The sequence below is a fragment of the Galdieria sulphuraria genome, assembly GCF_000341285.1.
Source record: "Galdieria sulphuraria unplaced genomic scaffold scaf_52, whole genome shotgun sequence".
Lineage (NCBI taxonomy): Eukaryota > Rhodophyta > Bangiophyceae > Galdieriales > Galdieriaceae > Galdieria > Galdieria sulphuraria.
The window spans coordinates 93269-106804 of NW_005178423.1; the positions used below are offsets into that span (position 1 = coordinate 93269).

Sequence of the window (13536 nt, forward strand, 5' to 3'; positions counted from 1 at the left end):
TATTGTATCCTGAACTTTCATCATACCCTTTTGTTCCTATTTCAGGAATGGTTACTTGTAGGATATTTGTCTTCGCATGTTAGATCATCATCTTCAATTTTTATGGTTGAGATATTTTGACAATGGGTCTAGAAGAGAGAGTTTTCATCGCCTTGGGTTCCAACCTTGGTGATAAGTCAGGTATGCATTTTTGAATTCTTTTTGGTTGTGAAGCTCAATCTTCTCAGCTTGTTTATTCGGTGCACTGCAGAAACTCAGGGAAATTGCGAAAGTCATTGCTACTTCTTTTCTTTATAAAACATCTCCGTAAGATCGATTCCATTTTGGTTACATTTGGTTGAAGACTTGACGATCATAGTATGTATGTAGAAAATCAACCGTCTTTTTACAACGCTGTGTGTGAAATCCGGACGGAAAGAGAACCTCTTGACCTTCTACATCAACTTCAGGATATAGAGGCAAGCATTTTTCTTTCATCTTGGTGTTAAAGTCACTTTCAAATAGAGTTCTTTTGGAAGAGTTCGCAGAGGTGAGCGATATGGACCGCGTTCGCTGGACCTTGACGTATTAATATTTGGTACGACCATATTCCGAGACTGAGTTCAACGTACGACAGCTTGCAATTAGGTAATAGAATCATAAACACAGAAGAGCTGATAGTTCCACATCCACGATTGGCTGAGCGTGACTTTGTTCTTTTTCCTTTGAGAGACATCGACCGGAATTTGCCTCTTGCTACAGGAGAAACTGTAGAACAAGCGTGTGAAAGAGTTTCAGCGGTCGCAAAGGATATGAAGAGACTTTGTCCTCGTAGGGTAGTTTCTTGTGGTAACAAAGGTGTTTCTTCATGCAGTTTATTTGCTTTGTTTCGTGGTTGATTCCGATATTAGAGTTTTTGTGGGGAGAGAAGACTTATACGATGGGAATACTCAATGTGACTCCCGATAGTTTTAGCGACGGAGGCAAATATCAAAGTGTAGAGAATGCGCTTCAACGTGCTATGGAAATGATCGACGTCGATATAGTCGATGTGAGTCTTTGTTTGCTTTTCATTCTTATTTTCACCAAAGGCAACAATAGATAGGAGGGCAAAGCACCAGGCCAGGAATTGAATATATTTCTGTGGAGGAAGAAAAATCAAGAGTGGTTCGTACGATGCTCTGAAACTTACATCGATGAACTCATTGTTACGGAAGATACCGGTAATCAAGGCCATTCGTGAAAATTTGCCAAACGTCATCATTAGCATCGACACCTTTAGACATGAAGTTGCACAGGCAGCGGTTGGTTTGCCTTTTTTTCGTATGAAACGACTCCTGATTGAATTGTCAAGGTCGAAAATGGTGCCCATATTGTTAATGACGTTAGCTGTGGTCTTTTAGATGAAAAGATGTTTGATACAGTTCATTCTTTGGGTACTTGATCATTTGAATCCCAACACCATGTTTCTCATCTTTTAAGGTGTGCCTTACATGGCAATGCATATGAGAGGAACGTCCAAAACCATGATGCAGTTTACAGAATACAGTTCCTATCCAAGTGTTGTTTTGGGAGTTGCAACTGAATTGGAACGAAGAATAGATGTATTACTGAAGCAAGGTATCGCTCACAATAGACCTGCTTTTTTCCGTTCATGTTACTCTGTTAGGTTTTCCTCGGTGGTTGCTCATTGTTGATCCTGGAATCGGCTTTGCAAAGAGTTTTGGCCAAAATGTTGAGTTGATTCGCAATCTTGGTGAATTCAAGGTAAATAAATGTGATAATATTTATTTCATGACACAAACCATTCCACAGAGTCGTCTCAGTGATATGCCTGTTTTGGTGGGAGTCTCACGCAAAGGGTTTATTGCAAAGATTGCAGACTGTGCTAGTACGGAAGATGGTTCTGACTGGGCAACAGCCGGAGCTGTAAGGACTATCGAAAGAATATAAGAGTCTTATCAACTGCATATTAGGTTACTGCTGCTATTGCATTTGGAGCTGATATAGTTCGTTTTCATCGACCTGAATTGATCCATACAGTGAAAGTTGCGGATGAACTTTTTCGCAAGGTTCAGAGACTTTCATAGACTTGGAGAATAATAACGACTGTCTCAATAATGAATCTTAAAGCGGAAGAATAGTTTTTTCTATGTCTTGTATCGACCACGCTTCTCTTCGAAATGATGTGTATAAATGAAGACTTCCTTTGAAATACAAATTATTTTTCAAGAAAAGGCTCAACAACTGTCACATTAGATATGCAAGCCGACATATGTCATTCGTTATTTGTGTTCATATGGCACCAAACTGTATAGCATTCATGACACAATATGAGTATGGCCCTATCTCAAAGAGAAATGCTTCAAGTAAAATCGCCCTTTCCAAAACTTCGTCTTTGTGCGGTACCGATATAATATGCATATATGCCTTGGCTACAGCCTACAAACAACTTGTCTCCGTGTGGATTGAAGCAAAGGCCAGCTATGTCGACATCTCGTTCCGTTTCTCCAATAAATTCAGGTTGGCTTCTTGACAGGTCTCGAATGTCCACCAAATGAACGCAGTTGGCATGTTCAGTAAAAGCCATGAGGTCTAAAACTCCACAAGGCGAGAATTTGACACAGCGACAGGCACCTCTAAATCCATTTGACTGCCGACTTGAAAGTTTTCCAATCCTTTTTTCTGTTGCACTGTCAAACAAATAAACATGATCATCTTGGCTTGCTACCGCAAAAAGGTGACCATCGGCACTCCAACTACACGACACTACTGGTTCCAAAGAAATGCGAAACGATGAAAGGATACTAAAATCTCCCTATTTGTTATAAAAACAATAAGAACTGTGCAACACGTTTGGAGGCACAACAAACCTCTACATTATAAATAAAAGATTCTCCACTATCTCCAACGGTAAGCAACAATCTGCCGTCAGGGGACAGGGCCACATGATTTAAACAAGTAGGACTTTCAAAACAGCAAAGCCCGACCATTTCCAACGAACAATCTTCGACCAAACGAAAACAATGAAGTGCACAATTATTATTTACAAGAAATAACAACTTTTCATCTCTTCTCTTAGTAAGTAAGACAGAATTGTTGACTTGGTTTCCCACATTTCCCGCAAAGAAGCTTCTGCCGTCTTCCAACCGCAAAACTTTTAGCTTTCCACTTTGTCCACCAGCTGCTAATACTCCTTCGTAAATGGAAAAGCAAGTTGGCTTAAATTCCAACTGATGAACAAGTGTCTTCACTTGTTTCTTCAAGTTGACTTTGTATATTCCAAACCCTTCGGTTATGTATACCTCCTCCGAGTTTTCACAGTGAACCAAATCTCTCAACTGCCAGTGTTGTATCGTTGGGGTTGCTAACTTATAGTGACAATATTGAGTTGCAAATTGGGGGAAGTTGTAAAAGTCTTGTAAGTCTTCCCTCATAAGAATCAATCTCCAACGATCTTCTCAAAATGGTTGGGGAGAGTCGAAATTCGTAATAACTTGTCTCTATCACTTTATACACAAACCTTGAAAATGTTTTACGTTTATGAGCCTATTCCAAGAAGAACCTAGTCGAGTCTTTTCTCTCCTTCCTCTATAGCTGCCAAACTCAAGACTTCGAAAAATCCATCACGGTTTGTTTCCTCTTTCAGTATATTGTCAATTTCTCTATAACTACCTGGATCAATGAGAACCACCTACACTTTGTTGAATAACAAAAACTTTTTCTTTCAGACACAAGGTACCGTTCTAAAGTTTCCCTCCCTTTCCTCGGACTCTACGTGTATAATACAGTTTTTCATACGCTGCTTTAACTCTTCTGCATATTTTAAAGGCGCTTGTATTTTGATTCGCATGGACGCTCTTCGTATATGTCCTTTTTCTTCAAGTTTGCGAATCACCTCCAATGCCTGTTTGTTTATAAAGTTGGGAGCACATAAACACGAAAATTACGTTATACAGACCTGTTGCTTTGCACTCTTTTTGGGAACGACAGAAAAGTGTATGTTCTTCATTTCCTTCTCAGCTCTTGATACCGTTAAGGGACGATTGGTTTCTACATCTATACATTTGTTTGCCACTATTGTAGCAATTTCATGAACCAAACTTTCATAAACTGTATTGCGTTCCTTGTCTGAAACCTGAAGCTCCCCTTTATTCAATATCTCAACACATATCTTTCGAATATCCGTCGTCTGAAAAGCCTCCAGTAAATCCTGTGCCCTCAACCCGTCAGAATTATTTACTGCGACGATAAGTTCTTTTACCTTTTTGTTGGCTACAACACCTTTGGACACATTAGAAAATACGTTTTCTACTTGAAGCACTTCGTCAAGGTCTTTTTCTGTTCCGTTCCTCCAAGAAAGAACTTTATTTCTGTAACAAGCAATTTCGAAGCGTTTTCCGTGTTTCTTTAAGCGAACAACAACAACGTTAGTGAGTCGGACTTGGGTTACTGGTTGTTTCAACATGGCTTAAAAGTTGAAGCGAGAATCTACGTTGTCTTCGCTACAATATACAAAATGCCCAATTCCATTATTCGTCATAATTTTGTTTCTTTTTCCAATGACGAATCATCTATGTGTGGTCTCCTGTAGTCCTTCTTGTACAGCTGCCTGTGAAGAGTCTTTGGAACGTATAGAAACGGTATTTTTTTACAACTTGTGTTTGACAGAGATATAAAAGTGTATCTATAGGCTTCTTCAGGTATGGAGGCCAAGAAAAGAAGTTCTCAAGTAAAATCAACAGATAAGAAGACGTGTCAAGTGTTAAAAAGACCTGAAAGTAATTGGCTCCTCTCCTCTTAGCTGCTTTATGAATAAGCCTTGTTGGTAGAGATAGGTGAATCCAAAAATCAAAAGGAACCCAAGTGCTGTATCGTTTGTGTGGAAGTAAAGGAAAAATAGGAGTTCTCGTTTACCAATACGATAGTCGGGTAGTTAATTTTCTTTACTATTATTTTTGCTTTATAATATGATAACAATGTAAAATGGTTTTCATTTGTTTCACTATGACAGGCGTTTCCCAACTTTCATGGATGATTGTTTGGAGAGACGTATCAACGGTCATTGGAATATAAACAACCTTTTTTTGTGTTACAAGGAAATAGCGTAGTGTAACGAGTTTATCAGTAGACATATTCATGTCTGTAACTTGTCTACACCTTGACGTCTAGTTGTGTATAGTTGAACTCATGACAAACTCTCTGGTACAAAGCTATATTCTTTCGAGTTTTGGCTCGTTTTTGTTGATGGTAGCTTACGGTCTGAACCTTTTTGGATTATGTTCCAGTACTTCTTTGCTATATTCAAGTTTTAATGCTGTTGGAGGAGCTCTCAACGTAGCAGGTTCTGTGCTTATCAAGACTTGGCCTTTCGTGGTATTGTACGGACTTTGGGCTATTGTCGGTATTTTTGGCGTTTTGAGACTATTCTATGAAAAAGTAAAGTATATGGTGTTAAACAGATACAAGTTTGAAGAATAAAGTGTTTATTATTTTGTACTCGATAATTGCATAATAATAATAATAATAATAATAATAATAATAGGGAAGAGATGGAGATGGCATTTCATCCTATCCTCCTCTTATTGGGAGCTCAAAGAGATCAGGTTGATGTTGACGAGCCCTGAGCATTTAGGTTTCCATGGATGGCGTTGGCATTCTCTTTCCATTTCATATGAACTTGGCTGTCTTCAAAGGTCCAGTCTGTTCTATGCAAACCAATGCCACGACTGTTATCAACGCTGTTCTCCTTCTGACCTGACTTGTTTCAAAAGTTGTAAAAAAACTTGTGATAACATTTCAAAAAATCTGAGTAGTTCCTTGCAGCATGTTTGGGGTTGGAATTGGAATACTTTTGTGATGGTAGAAGAAAAGTTGTTTTTCCCTTGGTTACGAAGCTATCAAGTGAAATCTGCTTATGAAAATATCCTTCAAGCTCTGGAAAAGGAGCGCAACCGCTTGCTCCAGTTTTCCAACAATCAAGGGCAGCTGTTGAGATTGTCTGTTTGGCGTAAGAGATTGGCCGCCATATTGAGTCCTTTGACGTTTCTTTGGAATGAATGGTGGTTGCTGAAAGGACAGAAAAGATGCACCACCACGACATCAGTTGTCGAGCACTGCAGGCAGTTAAAAGTTGAAATGGAGCAACAATATCAACGACAACTAGAAATGCACCGATTCATTGCTCAATTGCATAAAATGTGTGACAAGTATTTTGTTCATGAAAGAACGTGGTTACTTCCAAAGATAAGTGGCCTGGTACCAACATCACAGCAGATAAAGTTTAATAACCAAGTGTTACGGTTTCTTGGTTATTCAAACTGTCGACTTCAACTGGTGGTATTCGATGAGTCCCTAAAACAGTCAAGTAGGGAAGAGTGGCTACTATTTCGTTCTCAAGTGCCTAGACCCATTCGACTTTTCATTCCTTATTGGAAACGTTGCTATTATAAACAACTGCATCATCGTATGTGCCTGGTCAATCGATAACAATAATTGTTGATCCATAAAGTTGAATAAACTTGTATACTAGCTAATAAAAGAGAATTGAACATCTTTATTTTTGGTGTTTATAATGAATTTCTGAACACTGTCTTAGTCTTCCTGCTGCTTGCTCAGGAGTAATATCTCTTTGGGGTTCTCCCAACATTTCAAAGCCAACCTAACATAGACCATAAATGTATAATAACACAATGTAAAGAAGCAACTTGCCATAAACTTTCGAACTGTTGCAGAGCGAAGCAAAGGAGGATAAAATCTCATATTCAATTGACAATATTCATAGCTATCCTTTCCATCTGTTGGAGGTTGCCGCAAACCCATAGAATATGGAAAGCTGCAGGAGAATAAATTATCATATCGGCAAGTAACTCTACGATATATATCTGCTAAAGCTTGTTGCTGATTAGAGTCCAAATCTTGAAGACTTCGACAACACCTGCGAGGTAGTACCAAAGTTTCAAAAGGCCACTCTGCCCAGAACGGAACCAGTGCGACAAAGTGACTATTTTCACAAACAATTCGTTCTTGAGCTTTCAACTCCAAAGCCAAGTAGTCAACCAGCAGATTACTATGTTTCTTCTGCTTGTACGCTCTCATATTTTCAAACTCTATTGCAGGCTCAGTAGGGACAAACTCAGTGGCCCATATTTGACAATGGGGATGTGGATTGCTACAACCCATAGCTTGACCCTTGTTTTCGAAGATCTGAATGTGGTTGATGTAGTCTGCCTCTGCAAGCAGACGGTGCTGCTCCGTCCATGTACGAACCACGCCAACCAGGGAGTCCACCGACATTTCTGCAACAGTCCAGTCGTGGCGAGGTGAAAAGCAAATAACTCTGCAAGTTCCTCTCACACCTTCTACTTTTAATAGTGCTAGATCACTTTCACTTGATGAAGGAACAAGTGAGTCAAAGGCGCTGGAGACTTGACAGACTTACTCTTGTTGTTGAAACGAGGGTGTATCTGGAAGAAGTGCAGCAAAGTCGTTTGTAAACACAAAAGTTTCTTCATACTTTGGGTTTTGCTTTCCACCAGCACGGCTGTTTCCTGGGCACAGATAGCAGTTAGGATCATAAGTAGGTTTCTTTTCTTCTGAGGCGGGTTCAACTTGGCCTTGCCAAGGACGCTGTGCGCGGTGAGGAGAAACCAGTACACTCCTATTCGTCAAAGGGTTATGTCGTCTGTGTGGGTGCTCCGTAAAGTCAAACATGGACGCCATATCCAACAATGGCCAATCCAATCACAACTTTGTGACGATGCCTTTTACACGGAATGAAGTGTTTAACCTTTCCTCCAGTCAGTTATTTATAATTTGAATAAGTTTGGCGCCAAGGCTGACTAGCAGTTTTCTTCAAACGCTATTGTCCCACTCTGAGGGAAATGGCTGTTCCTGAAAAGAATACGTTGTTCAATACCATAATCAAAACAAATGTAACTCAATTTTCCTACAAACTCTCTCGAGCGATAAAGGCGTCATAGAAGCTTTCATTGAAAAGTCTAACTACGCTTCCTCACATTTCTATGACCAAAAGGACTATTAGACTTCAGTTTCAACTAGCCATGGAATCAAATTCTCAACATAGTCTCACCAGTGTCTGCACCTGTTGCCACAACAAGTACCTTTTGACGCCAAATACTTTGCAGTGAGAACCATATACCCAGTTTTGGGATCCACATAAGTCGGGTCATCAGCCAATCGGGACTCTGCTTCTTTCTGAAGTATCTCATCAGACACTTTGTGAACTACTCCTCCACAGGGGCCGCAAGGTTCCCAACTCCCTGCACAACCTCCCACTTGTACACTTTCCCAGACTGCACTCCAGTCATACTTTTCATCTTCGCACGACTGAGTCTTAGTTTCCAAACGCGTTTCTGTATCCTTACTAACTGAGTCATTTCTATAGGTCATTTTCAACCTTTTCTGCTCTAGGGTGAAATGACAGATCAACAAATGTTTGAAATTCATGAGTGAAAGTGGAGGAGGACTTGATGGATCAGAAGAAGAGTTTACAGAGTTTGCAGAGGCGAAGAGTGAAACAGAAACACCTGTCAGCTCAACTGAAATATTCTTTCAAACTGATGAGAAGCCTTTTTCAGGGGATGATTTCCAAGTTCCCGAGCAATTGCAGTCTTTATTAAAAGTTGAAAATGACTCTCTTTATTTGACCAAGGTCATTTCCTCACTCGATGAAAAGGAAAGAAAAGACCTATTTCATTGGCTTATGAACGAAGGTAATCCCTTTTGCCAAGAAGCGGTAACTGTAAGTCAACCCTTTTCCCAAGTGAGTTTGGCAGATGATGTCTTTCCATCCATTCTCTCCCCTTCTTTGAGAAACCATTCAGCAGAAACGGAGCAATACTTTGCTCAGGTTTTCCAAAAGTTTGTTCAGAAGCAAGTTTTAGAGTTGGAAGAAACACCACAACCACCCGATTCGCTGGCCATTCATCTTGCTAGTATACTTTCTACGTCCGACCTGTCGTTACACTCCGCGGAAGCAGAGTTACCAAAAGAGATAGCTCATATTAAGGAAAGAATAGCAAAGATTCCTTTACCGAGTTTGTACGGAAAAAATGTAAACAAGGAATATTTGAACCGCGCTCCTCTAGCAGAGATGTTGGCTGCTGAAAGAGCTACATCTCGTGTTCTCAGGGATATGGAAGACTTCAAGCAAGACTCCCAGGATACGGAATATTCCGAATCTGATCTCGAAGATATTCCTAGTCCAAGAAATTGGCAGTTATTTGTGACTTCTGAAGAGTCGACGGGTTCTTCTCTTCCAGAAGAAACTGGTAAGTCCCTGTCTTCTCCAAAGACAAAGGAAAGCAGTCAAAAGGAGGAGCTATACGACGTAGATCTGAATTAGATTCAAAGCTAATATATTTCATGAAGGAGATGAAAGGGTTTGCTTTCACAAGTTGTAGTATTCAGTAAACGTTGAACTCATCCATTCATCTCATCGATCGATGATGGCTTTTGTATTTCAGTTCAGTGGAAGCTTTCTTCCTCACTCAAGGTTGGAAGACAGGGTTACAAGTTTTATTCTTTTAAAGCGAAATAATATATCGGAAGGATTTCGCAGAAAATGTAACGTGAAAAATAAGCGTTTGTTGGCTCAGTTACAGCCGTCCACTCGGGAAAATCCTGAACACTCACCACAGCATGCTACAGAAACTCCATCCGCTAATGGCCATTCTTTGGCTTCCGAGTATAAAACTTCTCGAGTTGTTGACTACATGGAGTCTGGAACTCTGGTTAGAATTCGACAATTGTATTTTTATCTTCCACTTAGCCTATCGCAAAGAGACTTGCTCACTTTATTGCAGGAATATGGCAGAAGAAGTTGTGGAGAACCTGACTGTATAAGGGTGAATATTATCGAAGTGAAGAATATCACTGGAAACTCTGACTTATTGCAGCCTCAACTGTATTTTTGTATAGAAGCTTTCCGTACAAAACAAGCAATGGAAGCTCATGAACACTTGTCACATACTATGGAACTTCGTAGATTTATCAAACAGTATTGTCAGAAACCTGAAACAGAAGACGACAGTGATGAAAAGGAGACAGTAGAAACTATTGTTGATGGAGTTTCCCCTTTTCCATTTCGTAATGGTTGGACTTTGAAGAAGAGTTATGCACCACTTCGAACACCAGATCCTAAAGACCCTTGGAAACAAAGAAAGAGAGCTTTAGATTTACTGGCAAAGGATGTGGGAGTTCAAAACATTACTATTCGTGTTACACGATTGCTACCAGCTAGAGCAAGCAATATAGCTACTTTGAAAAGGAATGTTTTCAAGATTGCTCGTTCTCATTGCACTAAAGATGGAGTAGTTCGCGTCGATATTATAGAGGAAGAAAAATATCCAGGCGGCATCTTTATAATAGAGGCTTATGAATCAGACGACTTAACAAAATTGGGTTATTTGGAGTATGAGTTTGAGGAAAGTTTGCAATCTGAAGTTTTTCCATATTGTGATGCTGATAAGAAAAGTGTGTGGAAAGGATGTAACGTATTTCCTGATTTAGAAGTAAGTGCGTATGGATGGTAAATGAATGAGTTGTTCAGATTATTCCATTTTATTAGGAATGGAAGCAAACCATTTCTCCCGAGAAACTTCCAGAGGCAGAGAGTAAGCCTATGAATGTATACCAAAAGATGTCGTTGATATTTGGAATGGGTGCTTTGGATAAGGTCTCTACCTATGCCAAAAGATGTGGAAGTAGAATTTTAATTATTACAGGCTGGAACCAGGTAGGTTGACCAAAGTCCATTCCTAAACATATGTAATCATCGTTCTAAATAATAATAGGCTAGACTTGATCCTCTCTTATGGGAATTAGATGCGGAAATGGTTCAAGGAAATATTCAAATACTACCTCCTATATCAATACCGGGAATGTTGTCATCTTCTACATTTGAAGAGTTGGTTCAAAATGTGAGGATTCGAAAACCTGACGTTATCATTGGAATGGGTGGTGGATCAGCATTGGATGCCGCAAAAGCAGTTTCCTTGTTTGCACATCCTGATAATGAAACTATTCATTCTTTTCTACAACAACTAAGAAATGCGGAGAAAAGTGAATTATTGACTTTTGAATTCTTTTGTGAAGGACCATTACTCCCATTAATTTTGGTCCCTTCAAGGCCTACTTTAGGAGCGGAAATTTCTCATTCCTCTATCTTTGGCTTTCCTGGAATCTTTCATGCCTGTTTGGTTCATTTTGTGTCGGATGAGAATAATCTTGTGAATTCCTCTTCTTCTAGTAAGAATAAGACTCCAGGTTCGATACAAAATATGATTTCATTGGTGGATGCTCGTTTATACATACGAGGACATCATGTTGTCATTCCTACTGCTGCGATAGCTTCATTGATTTTGTGTCTGGAAAGCTTCTTATGCAAGGATTCGAATCCATTCACCATTGCGTTGGCCAAAGAAGGTATGTGTTTTCAGTTGTTGTGATAGCCAGAAATGATCGAGAGTATAGGAATTTCCACCGTTGCAAGTTACATAGAAAAGGCAACAGACGATTTTAAAAGCACAGTGGTTGCGGAGAAAGTTGCTCTTACTTCCGTTATTGCAGGTTTAGTGAGAGAAGGAAAGAATTTTGGATTAACAGGTGCCATAGCTTTGGCACTGAGTGGACAGAGTGCTATTAGTTTTAGAGATTTGGTGATCCACATCGCGAGCATCACATTACCCTATTATATTGCTTTCATAAGGAAAAGAGGGCAAGATGAAATACGCCAGCGATTGAGACAAGCTTCCAAAATGATAACAGGGAGTGAAACTGCTACCGAAGATGACCTCTTAATTTGGTTCCATCAAGTTATTCAATTGGTCCATCTGCCTAGTTGGAAAGATGCAGAACTTTTCAACGTGCCTTGGAAAGATATTGCTCGCATTGTAATGTCTGAGTTCAATCGTGTAGAATTACCGGTGGAAATGAGTGTCGAGGATGTAAATAGCATACTGGAAGACTTGGCGAATAAATAGAATAAGTGTGGGTATGAGAAAGAGGGTCTCGTTCATTGCCATGCTCCCTTTTGTTCACAAAATGAGTGTCCATCTTTCCAAAAACAAGGGACTATTCTCTGCACTGGATACACTTTTATAACCAACATGCACATCTCACAAAACTGACTATGACTGACGAAGTGCCTCTTTGACATCCCTCATTTCTTTCCTATATGATAGATCTATAAAACGTTCACCAACTTGTACAGTGAAACCTGAAATCAACGATGGATCCTTTTTCACGTGAATTTCCAGTTCCGTTTCCGGGTCATCGGGAAAGAATCTACGAATGAGTCGTTTCCTTAAAAACGCGATTTGCCACTCAGTTAGAGGACTAGCGGTCACCAAATAGGCAACACGCTGACCTTTATCCCCTCGAAGCATATTGTCCAGCGTCTCTATGACGGACGAAAGATCTTCCGTCCTCCGATTTTCTTCAATCACACCAACGAAACGATAAAAGAGATCTGAAAACTGTTCACGTTTTAACAACTCTTGTATAAATTGCTGTTTCTCCCCTTGCGGGATGGTAGGATCTTGTAAAAAGCGCTTGAAATCGGGGTGATCGGACTCCAAAGTACGAAATTGCTTGACATCCTTGGTGATTTTATCCAAAGCGCCCTCTTTTCGTGCAAGAGATAATAAAGTAGACGCATAACGACTGGCTACACTTGAACCTAAAGTGCTGCCCTTTTCACCATAACAACATTAGTGAAGAAACTCGTACAAGAGAAGAAAATCATACCTGTTCACTGCCCGTAGAGCTAGCTGAGGAAGACTCACTACAAAACGAACGAGAAAAATAAGTGGAACCCCAAACTCGAAGCTACATAACCAATTGAACAATACAAAGGACTTAACCACCAGTTACTTACCCTGGAAGCTGCTATGCGTAACATGTTGGCTCGGAACAGAAATCAGTCAACAGCCCAACAAATTTGTAATGAGACTAGATAATAGAACCCAATTTGCAACTCAGCGATTGAAAATAATGAATCCATAGAAGACCTTGGCAAAAATGAACAGTTAGAGGTATTCAACGAGTTTCCTGCGATCCGTCTGTTGAAAACGAGGAAGCTGTCCAGTTTATTACGTGGAAGACCGCATGGTAGAACTGACGAATGCAGAGTTCGTTAGCTTGATGGTTTGAAGCATAAAACAACAATTGTTTAATGACTTTTTAAACAAAAAAATTCTATGCAGCAGTCACTATATTATCCTATAAATGAAGGACAAAGATGGTACTATGCATTGGCAAACAAAACAAGGCAAATTTCTCTCTTTGACTACCTAGAGATTATGAAATAAAACAAATTCCTTGTTTCAAAAAGGAAGGAGAAGTTTTCATTCTTCACATATAAAGTTAAAAAAATTATTCAATGAGTGTTTTATTTGACTTACAAAGCTGTTTAAAAATTAATTGGGATATATTCCAAGAAAGATGCTGTAATTTTGGTTCCATCAGAAAGCAAGAATCTCTTCGCACCTATGTCAAAAAGTAAATTTAAGAGCTATGCAAAAAATAACTTAT

At 39.6% G+C, this 13536-nt stretch overlaps 10 protein-coding genes across 11 annotated transcripts; 5 read left to right on the plus strand and 5 right to left on the minus strand.

Moving 5' to 3' along the window:
• Positions 1-102: 102 nt before the first annotated feature.
• On the plus strand, positions 103-2203 carry Gasu_52790 (dihydropteroate synthase). The gene is made up of 13 exons (XM_005703640.1): positions 103-180; positions 228-306; positions 359-458; positions 505-577; positions 628-837; positions 891-1030; positions 1081-1146; positions 1197-1283; positions 1334-1415; positions 1462-1599; positions 1649-1746; positions 1795-1908; positions 1956-2203. The coding sequence occupies exons 1-13, from the start codon at positions 123-125 to the stop codon at positions 2067-2069; spliced, it is 1359 nt and encodes a 452-aa protein (XP_005703697.1). The 5' UTR covers positions 103-122; the 3' UTR covers positions 2070-2203.
• A 24-nt stretch (positions 2204-2227) lies between these two features.
• On the minus strand, positions 2228-3442 carry Gasu_52800 (uncharacterized protein). Its single transcript, XM_005703641.1, has 2 exons — positions 2853-3442; positions 2228-2797 (listed from the first exon to the last, which is right to left on the minus strand). Exons 1-2 carry the CDS (start codon positions 3414-3416, stop codon positions 2345-2347), a joined length of 1017 nt encoding a protein of 338 aa, XP_005703698.1. The 5' UTR covers positions 3417-3442; the 3' UTR covers positions 2228-2344.
• Positions 3443-3467: 25 nt separating this feature from the next.
• Gasu_52810 (transcription factor) lies at positions 3468-4512 on the minus strand. 2 transcript variants are annotated; one of them, XM_005703643.1, is made up of 4 exons: positions 4244-4512; positions 3941-4192; positions 3722-3886; positions 3468-3673 (listed from the first exon to the last, which is right to left on the minus strand). In XM_005703643.1, the coding sequence occupies exons 1-4, from the start codon at positions 4445-4447 to the stop codon at positions 3545-3547; spliced, it is 750 nt and encodes a 249-aa protein (XP_005703700.1). In that variant the 5' UTR covers positions 4448-4512; the 3' UTR covers positions 3468-3544. The 2 variants fall into 2 exon arrangements, with proteins under 2 accessions (XP_005703700.1, XP_005703699.1); XM_005703642.1 differs by having other exon boundaries at positions 3941-4512.
• Positions 4513-4522: 10 nt separating this feature from the next.
• Gasu_52820 (uncharacterized protein) lies at positions 4523-5553 on the plus strand. Its single transcript, XM_005703644.1, has 3 exons — positions 4523-4622; positions 4673-4760; positions 4812-5553. The coding sequence occupies exons 1-3, from the start codon at positions 4542-4544 to the stop codon at positions 4880-4882; spliced, it is 240 nt and encodes a 79-aa protein (XP_005703701.1). The 5' UTR covers positions 4523-4541; the 3' UTR covers positions 4883-5553.
• Positions 5554-5562: 9 nt separating this feature from the next.
• Positions 5563-6504, plus strand: Gasu_52830 (uncharacterized protein). The gene has a single exon (XM_005703645.1). The coding sequence runs from the start codon at positions 5590-5592 to the stop codon at positions 6466-6468; it is 879 nt and encodes a 292-aa protein (XP_005703702.1). The 5' UTR covers positions 5563-5589; the 3' UTR covers positions 6469-6504.
• Positions 6505-6507: 3 nt separating this feature from the next.
• On the minus strand, positions 6508-7812 carry Gasu_52840 (galactose-1-phosphate uridylyltransferase). Its single transcript, XM_005703646.1, has 3 exons — positions 7421-7812; positions 6691-7369; positions 6508-6640 (listed from the first exon to the last, which is right to left on the minus strand). The coding sequence occupies exons 1-3, from the start codon at positions 7699-7701 to the stop codon at positions 6536-6538; spliced, it is 1065 nt and encodes a 354-aa protein (XP_005703703.1). The 5' UTR covers positions 7702-7812; the 3' UTR covers positions 6508-6535.
• A 155-nt stretch (positions 7813-7967) lies between these two features.
• Gasu_52850 (uncharacterized protein) lies at positions 7968-8402 on the minus strand. Its single transcript, XM_005703647.1, has one exon. It carries the CDS (start codon positions 8389-8391, stop codon positions 8068-8070), a length of 324 nt encoding a protein of 107 aa, XP_005703704.1. The 5' UTR covers positions 8392-8402; the 3' UTR covers positions 7968-8067.
• A 10-nt stretch (positions 8403-8412) lies between these two features.
• Positions 8413-9463, plus strand: Gasu_52860 (uncharacterized protein). The gene has a single exon (XM_005703648.1). The coding sequence runs from the start codon at positions 8447-8449 to the stop codon at positions 9344-9346; it is 900 nt and encodes a 299-aa protein (XP_005703705.1). The 5' UTR covers positions 8413-8446; the 3' UTR covers positions 9347-9463.
• Positions 9464-9702: 239 nt separating this feature from the next.
• Gasu_52870 (1,3-propanediol dehydrogenase) lies at positions 9703-12013 on the plus strand. The gene is made up of 4 exons (XM_005703649.1): positions 9703-10514; positions 10571-10738; positions 10797-11427; positions 11476-12013. The coding sequence occupies exons 1-4, from the start codon at positions 9717-9719 to the stop codon at positions 11982-11984; spliced, it is 2106 nt and encodes a 701-aa protein (XP_005703706.1). The 5' UTR covers positions 9703-9716; the 3' UTR covers positions 11985-12013.
• A 24-nt stretch (positions 12014-12037) lies between these two features.
• Gasu_52880 (F-type H+-transporting ATPase subunit delta) lies at positions 12038-13002 on the minus strand. The gene is made up of 3 exons (XM_005703650.1): positions 12881-13002; positions 12751-12831; positions 12038-12695 (listed from the first exon to the last, which is right to left on the minus strand). The coding sequence occupies exons 1-3, from the start codon at positions 12902-12904 to the stop codon at positions 12132-12134; spliced, it is 669 nt and encodes a 222-aa protein (XP_005703707.1). The 5' UTR covers positions 12905-13002; the 3' UTR covers positions 12038-12131.
• Between the last annotated feature and the right edge of the window lie 534 nt (positions 13003-13536).

Bases quoted from the DNA above. Each gene is read 5' to 3' on its own strand.
- Gasu_52790 (XM_005703640.1), top strand. From the start codon at position 123: ATGGGTCTAGAAGAGAGAGTTTTCATCGCCTTGGGTTCCAACCTTGGT. The intron at 578-627 runs GTACGACCATAT...GCTTGCAATTAG, and splicing joins CCTTGACGTATTAATATTTG to GTAATAGAATCATAAACACA. The intron at 1,284-1,333 runs GTTGGTTTGCCT...TGAATTGTCAAG, and splicing joins ATGAAGTTGCACAGGCAGCG to GTCGAAAATGGTGCCCATAT.
- Gasu_52800 (XM_005703641.1), bottom strand. From the start codon at position 3,416: ATGAGGGAAGACTTACAAGACTTTTACAACTTCCCCCAATTTGCAACT. The intron at 2,798-2,852 runs GTTTGTTGTGCC...TATAACAAATAG, and splicing joins CTTTTATTTATAATGTAGAG to GGAGATTTTAGTATCCTTTC.
- Gasu_52810 (XM_005703642.1), bottom strand. From the start codon at position 4,447: ATGTTGAAACAACCAGTAACCCAAGTCCGACTCACTAACGTTGTTGTT. The intron at 3,887-3,940 runs GTCTGTATAACG...ATAAACAAACAG, and splicing joins AAAAGAGTGCAAAGCAACAG to GCATTGGAGGTGATTCGCAA. The intron at 3,674-3,721 runs GTACCTTGTGTC...AACAAAGTGTAG, and splicing joins GGGAGGGAAACTTTAGAACG to GTGGTTCTCATTGATCCAGG.
- Gasu_52820 (XM_005703644.1), top strand. From the start codon at position 4,542: ATGACGAATCATCTATGTGTGGTCTCCTGTAGTCCTTCTTGTACAGCT. The intron at 4,623-4,672 runs GTATTTTTTTAC...GTGTATCTATAG, and splicing joins CTTTGGAACGTATAGAAACG to GCTTCTTCAGGTATGGAGGC. The intron at 4,761-4,811 runs GTAATTGGCTCC...CCTTGTTGGTAG, and splicing joins AGTGTTAAAAAGACCTGAAA to AGATAGGTGAATCCAAAAAT.
- Gasu_52830 (XM_005703645.1), top strand. From the start codon at position 5,590: ATGTTGACGAGCCCTGAGCATTTAGGTTTCCATGGATGGCGTTGGCAT.
- Gasu_52840 (XM_005703646.1), bottom strand. From the start codon at position 7,701: ATGGCGTCCATGTTTGACTTTACGGAGCACCCACACAGACGACATAAC. The intron at 7,370-7,420 runs GTAAGTCTGTCA...TCCTTCATCAAG, and splicing joins CCCTCGTTTCAACAACAAGA to TGAAAGTGATCTAGCACTAT. The intron at 6,641-6,690 runs GCAAGTTGCTTC...GGTCTATGTTAG, and splicing joins CAACAGTTCGAAAGTTTATG to GTTGGCTTTGAAATGTTGGG.
- Gasu_52850 (XM_005703647.1), bottom strand. From the start codon at position 8,391: ATGACCTATAGAAATGACTCAGTTAGTAAGGATACAGAAACGCGTTTG.
- Gasu_52860 (XM_005703648.1), top strand. From the start codon at position 8,447: ATGAGTGAAAGTGGAGGAGGACTTGATGGATCAGAAGAAGAGTTTACA.
- Gasu_52870 (XM_005703649.1), top strand. From the start codon at position 9,717: ATGGAGTCTGGAACTCTGGTTAGAATTCGACAATTGTATTTTTATCTT. The intron at 10,515-10,570 runs GTAAGTGCGTAT...CCATTTTATTAG, and splicing joins ACGTATTTCCTGATTTAGAA to GAATGGAAGCAAACCATTTC. The intron at 11,428-11,475 runs GTATGTGTTTTC...TCGAGAGTATAG, and splicing joins CATTGCGTTGGCCAAAGAAG to GAATTTCCACCGTTGCAAGT.
- Gasu_52880 (XM_005703650.1), bottom strand. From the start codon at position 12,904: ATGTTACGCATAGCAGCTTCCAGG. The intron at 12,832-12,880 runs GTAAGTAACTGG...TTGGTTATGTAG, and splicing joins TACGCATAGCAGCTTCCAGG to CTTCGAGTTTGGGGTTCCAC. The intron at 12,696-12,750 runs GTATGATTTTCT...TATGGTGAAAAG, and splicing joins GCTCTACGGGCAGTGAACAG to GGCAGCACTTTAGGTTCAAG.